The sequence below is a fragment of the Polistes dominula genome, unplaced genomic scaffold (genome assembly GCF_049000335.1).
Source record: "Polistes dominula isolate Pdom_NZ unplaced genomic scaffold, Pdom_raw_medaka contig_373, whole genome shotgun sequence".
Taxonomy (NCBI): domain Eukaryota; kingdom Metazoa; phylum Arthropoda; class Insecta; order Hymenoptera; family Vespidae; genus Polistes; species Polistes dominula.
Genome location: NW_028300899.1, coordinates 1,457,571 through 1,473,468, shown reverse-complemented (window position 1 = coordinate 1,473,468; position 15,898 = coordinate 1,457,571). Strand labels below are relative to the sequence as shown.

Genomic DNA, 15,898 nt, shown 5'->3' with positions numbered 1-15,898 from the left:
CAAATCCAATTTTTTCGTATCTATATAGGAAGAAATATATGTATATATATAGAAAAAAAAAAAAAAAAAAAAATCAAAATAGAGAAATGTGGATATATTATTTCCGTGCAAATGAATGTGCGCGCTCTCTCTTAACAACTTTATCGTCTCTCTCTCTTTCTTTCTCTCTCTCTCTTTCTCTCTCGTTCTCTTTCAGAATAGATTATACACTTTATATATGACCTTCCCCTAGGCGCGTCGATTAAAATTGCACGTAATTTCTGCTTAGCCATGCCCCCCGCTCCCCCCCCGCCCGTTCGTTCGTTCGTTCGTTCGTTCTTTCGTGCCACTTATTAACTTAACTCATTGCAACGTGTTCGTATAAATTCTTATGCAACTTTGCAGATACTCTTTTTCTCCTTTTTCTTTATTTTCCGATATATTCCATACACTATCTCTGTTCCTCTTCTTTCTTCCAGCACCATTTTCTTTTCTTTTACACAGCAAAGTAGGAGTTTCTTTTTTTTTTTTTTTTTTAGATGAATATAGGAAGAAGGAAGCGATGATGCGTGTAACGTGCAAGTCAATTTACTGCAAACCAAGTAGTAATAGTAGTAGTAGTAGTAGTAGTAGTAGATATAAGCAGCACTTCGTTTTAAGCATCGTCATCTAACATTCTCTCTCTCTCTCTCTCTCTCTCTCTCTCTCGTTCAATGAAATAAGAGAGAGTAGTAGTAGGTGAAGGAAGAGGAAGTGGGACGCGGGAGTTTGAGTGGGTGGTCGTGGTGATGGTGGTTGGTAATGCGACAGGGGTGAGTGGGTGGGTGGGGTGGTGGTTGTAGGAGGTTATTTCTCCCGATAACATTGTGTATACTCGTTAGGGTTATATCTCCCTCTCCGTTCTTTCGGTAAGAAACTATCGTCGTAACTTCTACTTCTACTTCTACTTCTACTTCTACTTCTACTTCTACTTCCACTTCGTTATTTGTAGTGGTCGAGTTAACTTATTAATCTTAAACACACAAAGATGCCCTTCTCCTAGTTTGCTTGGTTGGTTGGTTGGTTGCTGTGCTCTATGGTCGGATCGGTGCCAGACTTTCGAATATATTGCGTACATCTGGACTGCATTTGATTTCGAGTACGGATCTGCATGTCATTTTAGAAACGAAACAGAAGCTTCGGTAAAAAGATGGTAGGAGAGAGAAAAAGAGAGAGAGAGAGAGAGCAAAAGAATAAAAAGAATTGAAAAAAAAAAAAATAGGTAAATTCCGTTCGATCTTTGGCTTCTATTCTGATTACATATTTACAACTTACATTTATTCTATAATAATTAAGTCATTGATGAATCTATCGAATAATTGAAATTATTTTTACGTATCATGTGTGTATATGTGTGTGTGTGTGTACTATGTAAGAGATCAACGATATATGAAATGTATTCTTAGAATTGTTACCATCTTAACGACATTATTCAAAACTTATTCTTAGAATTGATTCGCTATAGGTACTATACGAACTATTTGACATTAGATTACCTTTTTTTTTTTTTTTTTTTTTTAAAAATAGCATTAATCTATACAAACGTTTTATATTTTCTTATCTATATCCGATAATATAATAAAAACTAATCAAGTCATATAATATTTTTCAAGTTATATTATATAGACAATGAACGTTTAACATTAGATTTACAAATTGAGCCAATTTGACTCATTGAACATATTTATAAAATTGAAATACTATTTTTTAAAAAAAATTTATATTGGATTTTTTTTTTTTGAGTTACGTAATGAAATATACGTAAATATTAGTTGCATTCATTTACTCAATCCTCTTCATTCAAACAATATTATTAAATCATTAAGAAAAATAATGAACAAAACATCGGTAAATCTAATGTGTTAAAAAAATTGAATGTTTTGTTTTTAATATTTTGTGTAGATTTGAAATGAACACATATTATTAATAAAGTTGATCTTTTTGAAAGTAAATACTTATTTATTATTTATTAAATTGTTCGATAATTTTTCCACGTATTTTCTCACATTTTGTGTATATCTTTTAAAGATAAATCAAAATGGCTAATAACTATTCGCTAAATGAAGATCTTTCTTCTTCTTTGTATTGCCCCTCTTTCTCTCTCTTTCTCTCTCTCTCGTTTATTTAAGTTTACTTTGTCATTCCCAGTCACGTTGAATAGAGTACGTATAACGAGAGTACCCAAGAGACGACACAGTTTCGTGCTTTTTCTATTCGGTACGATTAAATGACTTACGTAACGATTTAGATGGTAACTCTCTCTCTCTCTCTCTCTCTCGTTTCTATAGTAAACGCGTGTACATATATATATATATATATATATATATATATATATCTTTGTTCGATCGAACGAAATAAATGCAGCACTAATTAAAAAAAAAAACCCGATTTTTAATCGACTTCAAAAAAAAAAGGAGGAGGTTCTCAATTCGACTGTATTTTTTTAATGTTTGTTACCTCAGAACTTTCTACTGTATTTTAATCGATTTTGATGATTCTCTTTTGTCTTTTTTTTTTTATTTGAAATCTAAGTACTTCCCGTGTGATCCCATTTCAATTTGGTCCAGTTCTGACAATGACATATCCATGAGAAAAACCATATAAATCTTAAATATGCATTATTAAGTATTTGCGCAACAAATGGACGAATAATTTGGCTATTTCATTGGATATACAAACAAATGATAATATGTTGTTCAATGTTAATAATTACGTGATTCGAAAAGTCGTTTCGTTTTTTTATTTAATAAAAATGAAGATAATAATTTTTGCTACGAGATTAAACCTAAATCTTTTCAAGTGATCATAAATAGTTGAATTTTTGATAAATTTAATCTCTCGATTGATTCTCATGTATATTACTAATTGTCAGTTTGCATCAACTAATGCAAAAAAAACGAAACGACTTTTTCGAACCACTTAATAAACCCCCTCCTCCATCCCCCCAAACAAAAAAAACGTATAAAATTAGGAATAAGACGAATTTGTTGTTCTCGATTATCCATGAACTCTACCATTTTATTATTCTACCAGAATATATATATATATATATATATATATATATATACATATTTTTTTTTACATATCATTAATTATAATATTTTTTTTGTTGCCACGTGTGCGAATATTGTAATCGTTTTAGCATCTTTCGATAAGGATCGATCATGATTTGTTATTATCAATTAATTCGCTTGAGAGATGTGTTATTTTCTTGTAAAGTAGAAATTCGAGTTATTGCGTAAGATCAAGTCGAATTGTTGGTACCACTGCTATTACTACTACTACTACTACTACTAGTACTATTAAATATTATGGTACCATCATAGCTATATATGTATTTAGTTGTTTATTCGAAGTTGCTGTTTACCAAGCAGTACCAGTTTATACAGATATTATAGTCGAAGTTGGAGGTAGGTAATATTGGAAAGTTATGCGAGTTCGATAAGACGAAAGGAGGAGAAGATGAACGTTATCATTGAATTCAGAATGTACCTACTGATATACACACCCCCTTGTACCGAAACCCATATTTGTGTTGAATTCGGTGCTTCCTTGCTTACTCTTCTCTCTCTCTCTCTCTCTCTCTATTTCTCTCTCTCTCTCTTCTCGTTCAATGAAATAGTAACGAATGATTCATCATACTCTAGTAGAATTTTTCGAGACTCATCGGATTATTTTAGAAATTCTATTCGTAAATCGGCAAGTAGAATCGTAAACTCGCGTACCAACACCACCACCACCACCCACTGACTGATTGGTTCATCGTTTAATTTTTATCTTAGCACAAAATTCGATTTATAGAATTCTTTATATATATATTTCTTTTTATTTAATACAGTTCATAGGTAGAGACGAGATCAAAATGAACCAAATAATCATGACGTATGTGTGTGTGTGTGTGAGTGTGTTGATTGATACGTTTATATATATTTTTTTCTTCGACTTGAAACTCTGATGTTTTTCTTGAAACTACGTAGATACCTACCACTACTATTACTATTACTACTACTATTACTATATATAAGTAGATTAAACGTAAACGCGTGCGCATTGTGCTTTTCGAAGGTCGTCGTACCACCTCGTCCACCTCTTTAAAACGATGTCAGTGTGTCAGTGTCAATGAAACCGAGTCATCAGGTTTCTCGATCGTGATTCAGCTCTAACGTGTAATGGTTGGTAGTGGTGGTGGTGGTGGTGGTGGTTAACTCTTATAGGAAATTCCGGGATATGATTTGAAAAAGAAAGTGTTCTGTTTTTTTCTTAACTTACGCGTAATAAATTTGATATTTATTAACCGTAGAAATTAATTCTTTTTTTTTTTTAAACATAATTTAATAATTTATTTATCGATTAATCCATTAACTGGTTAACGATCCCCATTCATTTGGGAATTTTAGAATTTTACATACACCACTTGCGGTTTTATGGTGGACTGTATGGAAAAATGCCATAATAATAGCTATTTAGTATGTATATAGGAAATAATCAAATGAAATATAAGTAATAGTCTCTTATTGGGTTTTGTACTTGAAGTAAGTAAGTTATGTTGGTTCAATAATGGTACTTGTTAATAAATAAACAAATAAATAAAAATTAAAAATATATATATATATATATATATATATATATATATATATAAAATGATTTTAATCTGATGAGATTATTATGATAGATAAATATTTCAAAATATGTAATATATTATTATATTATTATATCACTACTGGTATAGAACAAAATGATTGGAGGAGAATCGATAATATGAAAACGTTCAGGATGATTTGACGAACGCTTGCTTCGTTTCTTTCTCAACGGACACACCCGAACATTGGCAAAGGATCAAAAGTGCCAATCTACCTCGTTTAACCCGATCCGCCTGTCGCGTATTTGTAAACGAGACTTAGCTTTCTCGCTGCGATGACTGTAAAACGAACAAAAAAAAAAAAAAAAAAAAGATAGAAAAAGGTAGAAAGAAACGCGCGCGCACACACAGAGAGAGAGAGAGAGAGAGATAAACCAAGCACACACACGTACACGCACACGTATACGCACACACGCATCATACATTCGCGTACTCGTTAACACAATTCATTCTAGCCACATGGATGACACACGAACTGTTCTCAAAAACTTTCCATTCACATAGGAAATTTATATTGAAGTAATCGTATCAATTAATGCAATTAATTTTTTATTCCTTCTCTTTCTTCTTTTTTTTTTTTTCTTCTTCTTCTTCTTCATTAGTTGAATAAATAAATAAATAAATAAATAAATCAATCAAATAGAATCAATATTTAAACCAGTGGTTCTCAAAGTGGTCGATCAAGTGATTCAAGGGGGGACAATGATGGCCACACGTGCATTTGGGAAAAGAGAGGGAGGGAGGGAGGGAGGCTGTTGCATTTGTTTTTTAATTTTCGGGGGGGGGGGGCGAGCAATAGGACAAAAAAACGTTTGATAACCACTGATATTGAAGTCATTAAAATTACAATGAGAATCGTATATAATTATTATTTCTAATATATACATTTGCAATATCCTATGAAAAATGTTTCAACAGAATGTTGTTGTCATCGTAAACGTGAATATTCAATTTACGCACGTGTTTCCTTTTATACTAAATACACGTGAATTTAATCTTTCTCTCTCTCTCTTTCTCTTTCTCGTTTCTTGATAAATAAAATAAAAAGTGGAGGAAAGAAAAAAAAAATTTTGAAAGAATAGTAAAAAAAAAAAAACACACAGTGGGGAAATATAGTTGTATTCGACGAAGAAGGAAGGAAAGTAAGTAAGAGTATAATATAACGCGTTTGAAATATATTTATTTATATGTTTACGAGTTTTGCATACGTATATAAATTAACTCATATCAATGTACGCGAGTGCAACCACATGTGTGTGTGTGTGTATGTGTATACGTATCCATGATATCCACGCGCGCGTATGGAACAACACTATACGAATGACTTGTCGCGTTTATTTTGAGCTTTGTGAAGGCTAAACAGCGGATTGCAAGTTCGCGAATTCTCGACGATATACAACGACGACGGCCTCTCTCTCTCTCTCTCTCTCTCTCTCTTTTCTCTCCTCTTCTATCTCTCTTCATCTTTTTGTTTCTTATTCTACTTCTTCTTCTTCTCTCTTTATTTTTTTTTCTCTTATCCAACGCGTCATCACACTTTTCCCATCTTTTTCCTTCCTTCCTTCCTTCCTTCCTTCCTTTTTTCCTTCTGCAAATTTCATATGACGTAAACGCAAGACGATTAACATAATCTCCTTTTACTTATGAATTTTCTTATTCAATGTAAAATAAAAAGTAATATAATCGTTAATAAATATTACAAATAAATTACCAACCAACCCTCCCCCCCCCAACACACACCCACACACCCCTCTTCCTCTACCAAAAGAGTTGAATTTTTTTTTGTTTACTTACAATTACGCGAATTACTTTTCTTCTATTTCCCCTCAGAGCGCCCCCTCCCCTCCCCCTCCTTACCCACCCACCCACCCACCTTTTTTCAAAAATATTACATTTATTTTTTTTTGTATACTCTATCGTTGTTAAATAGATTATATTATAATTAATATTTAATTAATATTAAATTAATAATTAATAATTAATATTAATATTGGTAAATTAAATATTATAAAAATAATTTCTTGTATTTTCCTGCTCTCCCCCCCCCCAACCCCACCCCTAAACTTCTTTCATAACCACCGAAAAATATTAGATATTTATTTTGTATATATTTGATCGTTGGTGTTAAATACATCCATTATTAAAGTAATTTATTTAAATGATAACTAATTGATTATTATTGAAATAAAACACGTGTAACTATAAAGTATGACGCACGAGGAAAATATATCTCAAATTTCTACGTCATTTTCTATTCATGCGTCAAAGCCAACGACAGGAGAAACGTTCTGTATCATCATCATTATCATCATCATCATCATTATCATTATCATCATCATCATCGTCGTTGTCGTTGTCGTTGTAGTAGTAGTTGTAGTAGTAGTTGTAGTCGTCATCATAATAATTATAAATTATTATTGTCGCGATAGTAACGTTCTTTCTTTTCCACTTTACTCGTGGTATTTGTGAATTAACTCATTTTGCTATTTTTTTTTTTTTTTTTTTTTTTTTACTCTTTTTGTCGTTGATAATTAAAGGTTGACTATCTGTCTGATTTGATAAATGAATAAGAGAAAAAAAAGTAACGAACGTATACGTATACTGATATATTTAATATCAGTTTGTCGATGTGAAATTTTGCGAAAAATCGTTCATATTAAAAAAAAAGAAAATTACCATTTACCAGATGACGTGAAATCCCTACGCCCCTCCCCCTCCCCCCGCCCCTTCTCCCTGTAATATTATTATATAACTCTGGTATATAAATTTCAAATAAAATCGGTTATGAATTGTTAAGGTTTTGCGTAACACCGTTTCCGAACATTGGAACATTTTGCGATGACTTGAAATGAAAATATTTGCGAATGTTGTTAAAAATATATATATATATATATATATATATATATTATGGAAACCTTTAAACAAATTTTACCTAGCATTTAATAACACATTCTCATAAAAAAAATTCTGAAATGTAGTATATATATACTTTTCCGAGTTTAAAAAGTGGCTTTTTACTCCTTTTAACTCTCTCTCTCTCTCTCTCTCTCTCTCTTTTCCACTATTTGATTTAAAGTAATTACGTATTCATAATTGAGCTACGACGAGTTTATTAATAGCACTTCTTACCGTAAGATAAATAAGAACGGTATTAAGTACCAACGTAATCGAGTTAAATTAAGAAAGTAAAGGAAACTCGAAGTGTGGGTGGGTGGTACTTCTCTCTTCTTCTCTCTCTCTCTCTCTCTCTCTCTCTCATATATATTTTTCTTTTTCTGTGTTGATTCGAATCATTTTTTTTTCTTCAATCCTCGATAAATTTCTCTCTTTCTTTTTCTCTCTCTCTCTCTCTCTCTTTCTTTCTTTCTTTCTCTCTTTACTTGGTTCTCGTGGCAAGGTTTTGAAAATCCCTTTCCTCGTTAGCATTTCAAATGGTGTGCGATTAACGCGAATTAATTATCTGCGGGTGCAATATTCCTGCTAGACGCAGTGTGGTGGTGGTGGTGGTGGTGGTGGTGGCCAGAACAGGCGTCGAATAATCGAACGGTGTTGGGCCAGAGAGGGGTGGCGAGGGGTGGGCAGTGGGAGGGAGGGAGGGAGGGAGGGAGTGGGGAAGGGGGAAAGGGTAGAGAGGTTTTGTACGAAAAATAATATCGATCGGTTATCCGCCGCCATCTGTTACAGATAGAAAGAGAAAGAGAGAGAGAGAGAGAGAAAAGAGAATACAATGAGTTTAAATAGAAAAAGAAATAGACAAAGACAATTATATACCCCACCCCCTTTTTCTTCTTCTTCTTCTTCTTCTTCTTCTTCTATTTTGTCTATTTTTCTTTTTTTCTGTTTTTGGGGTTTACACGTAACGAACTATTTGATTACGAGAATATATCATTAATCTTGTAATTGAATTTTGACAAAAATAACGTAAAACAAAGAAAAAGTAATTAATGAAATTTTATATTAACTAACACATATTTTTGTTTAAGTATGACAAACGATAAATTCGTTAAACAACTTGTGACACACACACACACACACACACACACCATCTGTTCTTCATTCCCAAATGTCATTTCAAATGAAACTACGAATTTTTTTTAATCGTGTGTGTTAACGATTGATGTATAACACTCGAATAGTCGAAACGATTTTGTTCGCAGTAACAACGATGTGAAACAAAAAGAGAGAAAAAGAAAGAGAGATAGATAGATAGATAGATCGATAGATAGAGATGGAGAAAGGAAAAGAGAGAGACAGATAGATAGAGACAAAAATCTAATTGAAAGAGTGATAGTTACTGATCAAGCATGCCCGTCATCTACAAATCATCCTATATTTTTTCTCTTTATTTCTTTTTTTTTCATACACACACACACACATACACATACACAACACGTGGTACACGCACTCGGTCAAATATTCTATTGTAAAATGAAATTTGAACAAAATTGTTCAGTTACCTCCCCTCCTCCCCCTTCCTCTTCCCCCCCTTTGCAACGAGAATACGCAATATAATAGCGAAAGGTTTTCCAATCGAACGAATGGTTCAACGAGTTAGATAGATACATAGATATATATATATATATATATATAGATAGATAGATGGATAGATGGATAGATGAGAATAGTTAGAAAGAGATAAAGAAGTGGAAAAAGAGATAACTTGACTCTCAATTCATCGATGGGAACGAATCGTGCTTGCATCGTACGTACGTACGTACGTACCAACCAACCAACCAACCAACCAACCAACCATTCTCTACACATGGTTCGTTAGTTCGATGAACTTCGTTTGCTTTGTGACAATATTCAGGGATATTCGATAAAGCCCCTGGAGTTCATCTGACAAACACGGAAATGGCGTATAGGATGATGCGAACTATCCGTGATAAGCTCGATTATGAATTTTCTCTTTTCTTTTTTTTCTTTTTTTAGATTCTTTTATTTTCGTCCTTCTTCTATAATAGGTTTTTCTTTGATTTTCGTCCAATTTTAATTGTCCCCAAGCCCCTCTTTTTTTTTTTAACCTCCCCCCACTCTATTTCTCTCTTGATTTTTCTGTCCGAAAGGGAAACTTTTGAATATATTTCTATGTTCTTCCTGTGTAGTTTTGTCTCTCTCTTTATCTCTCTGTTCTCTTCTCTCTCTCTCTCTCTCTCTCTCTCTCTGTCTCTGTCTTTTCTTCTCTTTGATAAAAATATCTATATCTTTTCTTTTTGATAGTGCAGTGGAAATTTTTACCACGTTGCAAATGCCGTATGTGAGTGACTATACGAGAGAATGAGAGTGAGTGAGTGAGTGAGAGAAAGAGAGAGAGTATTACTAGGATGAAATTCGTTTGAAGAAGTCCCAACGTGCTCTTTGACGTGTGATAATGCTCTTATCAGCGATGTTCAGACCGTTCAAATAATACTGATATATATATAGTGCTGTTCGTTCGTGATCGGTGTCGCGTATCTATTACGTATACTCCGATATTCTCTTATCACTTTTTTTTTATTCACCATTTTTCCTCTCTCTCTCTCTCTCTCTCTTTTTCTATCTTTTTCTCTTTTTCTTTGACTTCTATTAATTTTTCTGTAATATCAATATATTATACAACAGTTTGTCTACTTTCAATATTCTGCTATCTCATTGTTCTGTTGTTGGTGTTGTTGTTGCTCTTCATTTGTTCTATTTATAAATAATTTATTATTCGATTGATTATAGAATTTTTTAGACGATACTTGAGTATTTTTTTTTTTTATCATTATTATTTCTTATTCTTACTGAATGCCTTTTATCAAATCACAAACCTTTTGATTGAATCTTTTTACTTTTTGAATTTATTATAATTTCTTTTGGGGTGGTCTAACCTATTCTATTTTAATTATAAATTTTTTTTTTAATTATCATTAAATATGGTTCATTTTTTGATAAATATGGTTCAAATTATGGTTTATATTTTTTGTATTTGATGTAATTCATTATTTCATCATTTGTTCAAACCAATTCAAACCACTCAACCCCCCCACATACACTATTCACTATTACTATATACAACTTTTGTACTATTTCAAATGTTTCATTCATTCGCGCGCAATCACGTGACTACATAAGTTTCCTGTCCCCGAAAATTCTTTGGCGCGTCCCTCTTACAGGATCCCCCTACTTTTTTTTTAGTATTCTATTACAATGTATGTTTATTTTCTTTTCACTTGTTCCTTTTCCTTTTTTATTTTTCATTTATTTATTCTATTTAATTCATAATTATGACGTAATTATATATCTCATAGGATAAATCGTAGATGAGATAATAACAACAATAATTATAAGTCTCGACGTGAAATTTGTAATCTATCCCCATGTTCACGTAGAATATAATTTTGACTTTTCAAATATCGTCGAGGTTTACTTTAGCAATTGGTAGCGCAAAGAGGGAGGTGTGGTGGGTCCTATTCAAGAACAACTCACATAATCGGGGAAAACCCGTGTGTAAAGAGGAGGAGTACACTATAAACAAAAGTTGTGTAGATTCGACTATCTCTTTCTCTCTTGCATTTGATTCCATCGGTCGATGGGGTTTTACCGCAACTCACCCCTCCTCCCCTTCTCTTTCGAACGAATCCCGTTGAAGATAAATTTTCTCTTTGATTTTATTTCGTACAAATTCACCAATTTCCCGCGTTTTGGCCAATTTTGATTATGAACTTTTAACCTAAACGTTAGCCTTCTCTCAAAGTCTTTGAATTTCTCTTGATATTATATTCTAAATATTTCTCTATATTCCCATCATCATCATCATCATCATCATCATCATCCCTCATCTACCCCCTTCTATCTCTTCCTTCTCTCTCTCTCTCGTTTTTTGTTTTTGTTTGTTTGTTATACTTTTCACGATTATTAACGAAAACATTCCTATCATCATCATCATCCTCATCATCATCCCTAATCCACCCCCTTTTATCTCTTCCTTCTCTCTCTCTCGTTTTTTTGGTTTTTGTTTGTTTGTTATACTTTCTACGATTATTAACGAAAAATTTTCTGAACGAATTATTTAAAAAAAAAAAAAAGTAAAGTGAATTATTATTATTCATTTTACGTGTCAACATTTTCTCGGAAACTTGCCAATTCTTATCCGATACTCGTTCCCAATTTTCTTGGATAGAACACTACTACTGAATAGAAGAAGAAGAAGAGGAGGAGAAGAAGGAGGAGGAAGAGGAGGAGGAGGAAGAAGAAGAAGGGGAAGAAGAAGAAGAAAATTTGTTAGGAATTTCAAGCTTTTGTAGCTCGTAACTCTCGCGAATTTTAATAAACCTCTGACATAATCGTCGTCTGGTAGTTTTCTCCTCTTGCTAAATGTAATCGGCTCAACACCGTCGACGTCGTCGTCGTCGTCGTCGTCGTCGTCGTCGTCGTCGTCGTCGTCGTCGTCGTCGTCGTCGTCGTCGTCGTCGTCGTCGTCGTCGTCGTCGTCGTCGTCGTCGTCGTCGTCGTCGTCGTCGTCGTCGTCGTCGTCGTCGTCGTCGTCGTCGTCGTCGTCGTCGTCCTCTTCCTCACCGGAAACGTTACTAAACAGGTGTTCAAGCGAACCCAGCTGCAGCTGCTACTCGAGCTATGCTTTACAACGAGATTTTTCTTTTTCTTTTTTATTTTATCTATCTCTCTCTCTCTCTCTCTCTCTCTCTTTTTTTCTCTATCTCTATCTCTTATCTTTTTATTTTCATTCAGAAATTTTGCCCCGAAGAGAAACGCCCACGTAGTAAAATATTTCATTATTAAGACAATAATAATCAGAAAATACCTATTGAATATAATTCTAATAATAAACCTTAATATTTATTTATTTTCTAAACGATTTTTATATTATAATCGATTTCTAATCGAATTTATCTAATATTCGATTCGATTGTCGGATTGATTGTTTCGACAAAAGTTTGTTAGAAAATTTTGTGAACAAAATTTCTAAATTACGTTTCGTAGATTTTTCTCAAGTAAAAGTTTCTTTAACTGTTACATAATTAATTATTATTAAAAAAAAAAAAAAAAAAAAAAAAAAAAAAAAAAAAAATAAAAATCTATAACGACGTTACAATCGAAATCCTGCAATAATTGCATTTGAAAATGTATATACCATAATAAGGGGGATGGAAAATAATTTGATTGAAATCTCTGAAAATTTTATATTACAAAATTTATAATCAATTGTCAAAATTATATCATCGTTTATTATACTTGTTTCCAATGTAAATAATAATAATAATAATAATGCAATTGAAATTACATGCAACGAGATCGATCAACTTCTTTAAAGTCCCGGAATTTAAAGTTCGAACAGATATTTCGCGATATAAATATTTTTTTATGGAATAAACAGACGAATACCAAAAAAAAAAAAACAAATATCTTTTCACGTATCATATATTAACGTTAATAATTATTTATTACGATAAATAATATATATATATATATATATATATATATATATATATATATGTAACATAGAAAATATTTTAATATAATACAAGAATAATAATATCAAATAATAATATATAAAAAAGAGAGAATAGTAGAAGTTTGTTAACTTGGCGGCGGGGGGGGGGAGATGCATGGTGTGGGATATGTGGGACATGTGGGATATGTGGGGGAGGGGTACTTCAAACGAGTTACTCGTTTCATTCACCACTTTGTTTTTTTTTTATATATATAGTATGGTCGATAATGAAATAAATAATAAAATGATTTGTTTAATGTAATTCGAAGGACGAGTATTAAACGGAGATGAAATTTTATCTTTTTTTTTTGTTTACAGCCTGGACCGAGAAAGGCTCCGTGAGAGGGACAGACAACAACGCCTTGCAATGTCTATACAAACAGAGCAGGGAAATGTCGGTCCTGTTAGAGGAACCCAGGATAGGCATTATCGTCTACACACACACTCGCATAGTAGTAACGTAGCAGAAACGCTGTTTCGTGCACCTGTCATGGTAAGTCATTTTTTCTTTTTAATTGTCATATCTTATCGTACAATATTATTGTCCCCAAAAGTTGTTTTATTGATTTGTTTGGAAAGTAATTCCATTTTTTATGTGTGTGTATGAAAATGAAGATAATTTCTGTTTTTAAAATGAAACCCTAGGTCTTTTAAGTGGTCGTAATACAGTGAAATTTTTGATTAATTTTCATCTTTCATCAATCTCACGTGATTTGATTTGTCAGTTTGCATCAAGTAATGCATGAAATTATGTCAGGTCAAAATGATAATTACTTTTCGAACAAATCAATGATTTAACATTAAACCCATCGTGTGAATATTTATAAAAACAAATAAACAAAAATATGTATCATATTAGTAATTATGAGATTTTAAATGTCAATTGAATTTAACTAAAATTACTTGTTTTGTTTTATTCAATTTATGAACGAAGATGAATACATTTTTATGCCTTTTCAATATAAATACGAATTACTTATATATAACAGCATTTTTACAAATCATCACACGTTGGATAAGGGGTTAATTTTCAAATTCTTACAAATAAAAGAAAAGGGGGGGGGAAATAAAAAGGGTATCGAAATAATATCAACATTTGTTTGTAATTAATTGACAGATTAATGATCTCTATACTCGAATTATTTTTCATCTTGAAATCGGACATTTTATATTTAATGACCTGATACTTAATTCGTAATATTGAAAATTCATTTTTCTAACAGAATTCACAAAAAAAAAAAAAAATGCAATCATCATTAATTAATAGAGTAGTAATTTACTTCGATAATTTCGAAAAATGTAAAAATATTCAGTTAGTATTTTACGATTATATTACCATTTGAAATAATTGATGGAAATAAAAAAAGAAAAGGATTTGAACCTATTTCATTTTTCATTTCGATCAAAGCAAGTTTTGGGACATATTTGTAATCGATTTAGAATACGTTTAAATGTTAAGAAGATTTTTCTAATAATCTTAAAACGTTTTCAACGTGTTCTAAGATATATATTGTTTATGTATTGATGAAAAATAAATGATTTAGTTGTACATAAGTAATCGATATTAGCGATATTAGCGATATTACATGGTCAGATCGTTAATAACAGGGCTAATCTCTTCGCCTCGTTGAAATTAGGTTATACATGACATTGGCCATTTCTGCACCGACGAATTTTATTATCGATCGAGTGAATTCATCCTAGCCCTTATCTATCGGTTAGAGGTAGTACAACGCTCAACCACGATATTGCGTTCGGATATCCGTTAGAAAGTGCAACTTCTTTTTGCTTTTCTTTTTCTCTACCTTGATAAAAGGAAATTCAACATAAAGCAAAGAGCGTGTATGTATATCTATGTATGTGTGTGTGTGAGAGAGAGAAAGATAGAGAGAGAAAGGATGTATAAATAAATTCTAAAAAGATGTTATTAGACCTCTAGAACGCGGTTAGTCGATCTTTCTTTTTCTTAAAGTGATTAAAGACACGTTCTATTTTCGAAGAAGATTATCAAATCATGGACGAGTGAGCAAGCAAGCAAGCAAGCAAGCAAGCAAGCAAGTAAAGCAAGTAAAGCAAGTAAGCAAGTAAGTAAGCAGTTGATGGGTAGCTTTGTAAAAGATAATCTTTATCGACAACCGACTTTATCTTTTTTACTCGTCATCTTTCTATGAAGTACATTTGCTCTTAATGGATCGGTTTTTTTTCTTTTTTCTTTTTTTTTGGGTGTCATCTTCCTTCGTTACTTTTTTGATTTAGGTATTTGGAAAAACAAAAGTCAAAGAATTCAATATCTTTTCAGTAAGAACAGTTTGAAAAAAAAAAAAAAGTAATAAAATATAAATGATAAGAAAGAAGTGATAGATTATTTAATAATTATGTGTTGTTTATTTTTTTTTTTATTTATTTTATTTTTTTTTATTTTTTTACGTGTAAATTAATAATTCACCGGTTCTTCTCCAAGATTAAATTTTTATCATTGACATTTCAACTTTATTCACGTAACGTGTTAATTGATTACCAACCACGAATTAAAATGCTAAATAAATAATATAATTGATATTCAAATATTCACAGGCACGAAAATTAAGATTTAAAATGTCTCGTTAAGATAATATTAATAATAATAATAATACTAATAATAATAATAATATATTATATAATATAATATTAAAATGACTGTGAAATCTCATCAAATAGTCGTAAATCGTTTAGTATTTTTTAAGATATACACACATACGCTTATTGCTTAACACGTGTATCTTAAAAAA

The 15,898-nt window shown here is 31.8% G+C and overlaps 2 protein-coding genes across 11 annotated transcripts in view; one reads left to right on the top strand and one right to left on the bottom strand.

The window, feature by feature from the left end:
• LOC149033453 (vascular endothelial growth factor A-A-like) overlaps positions 1-15,898 on the bottom strand; it is a 122,011-nt gene that overhangs the window by 900 nt on the left and 105,213 nt on the right. The window lies entirely within an intron of this gene.
• lilli (AF4/FMR2 family member lilliputian) overlaps positions 1-15,898 on the top strand; it is a 183,509-nt gene that overhangs the window by 80,509 nt on the left and 87,102 nt on the right. For all 10 annotated transcript variants that reach the window (XM_015326581.2, XM_015326658.2, XM_015326499.2 and 7 more), the window contains one exon: positions 13,449-13,623. In XM_015326581.2, coding sequence (XP_015182067.2) covers positions 13,449-13,623 — 175 coding nt within the window. The remainder of the gene's footprint in view (positions 1-13,448; positions 13,624-15,898) is intronic.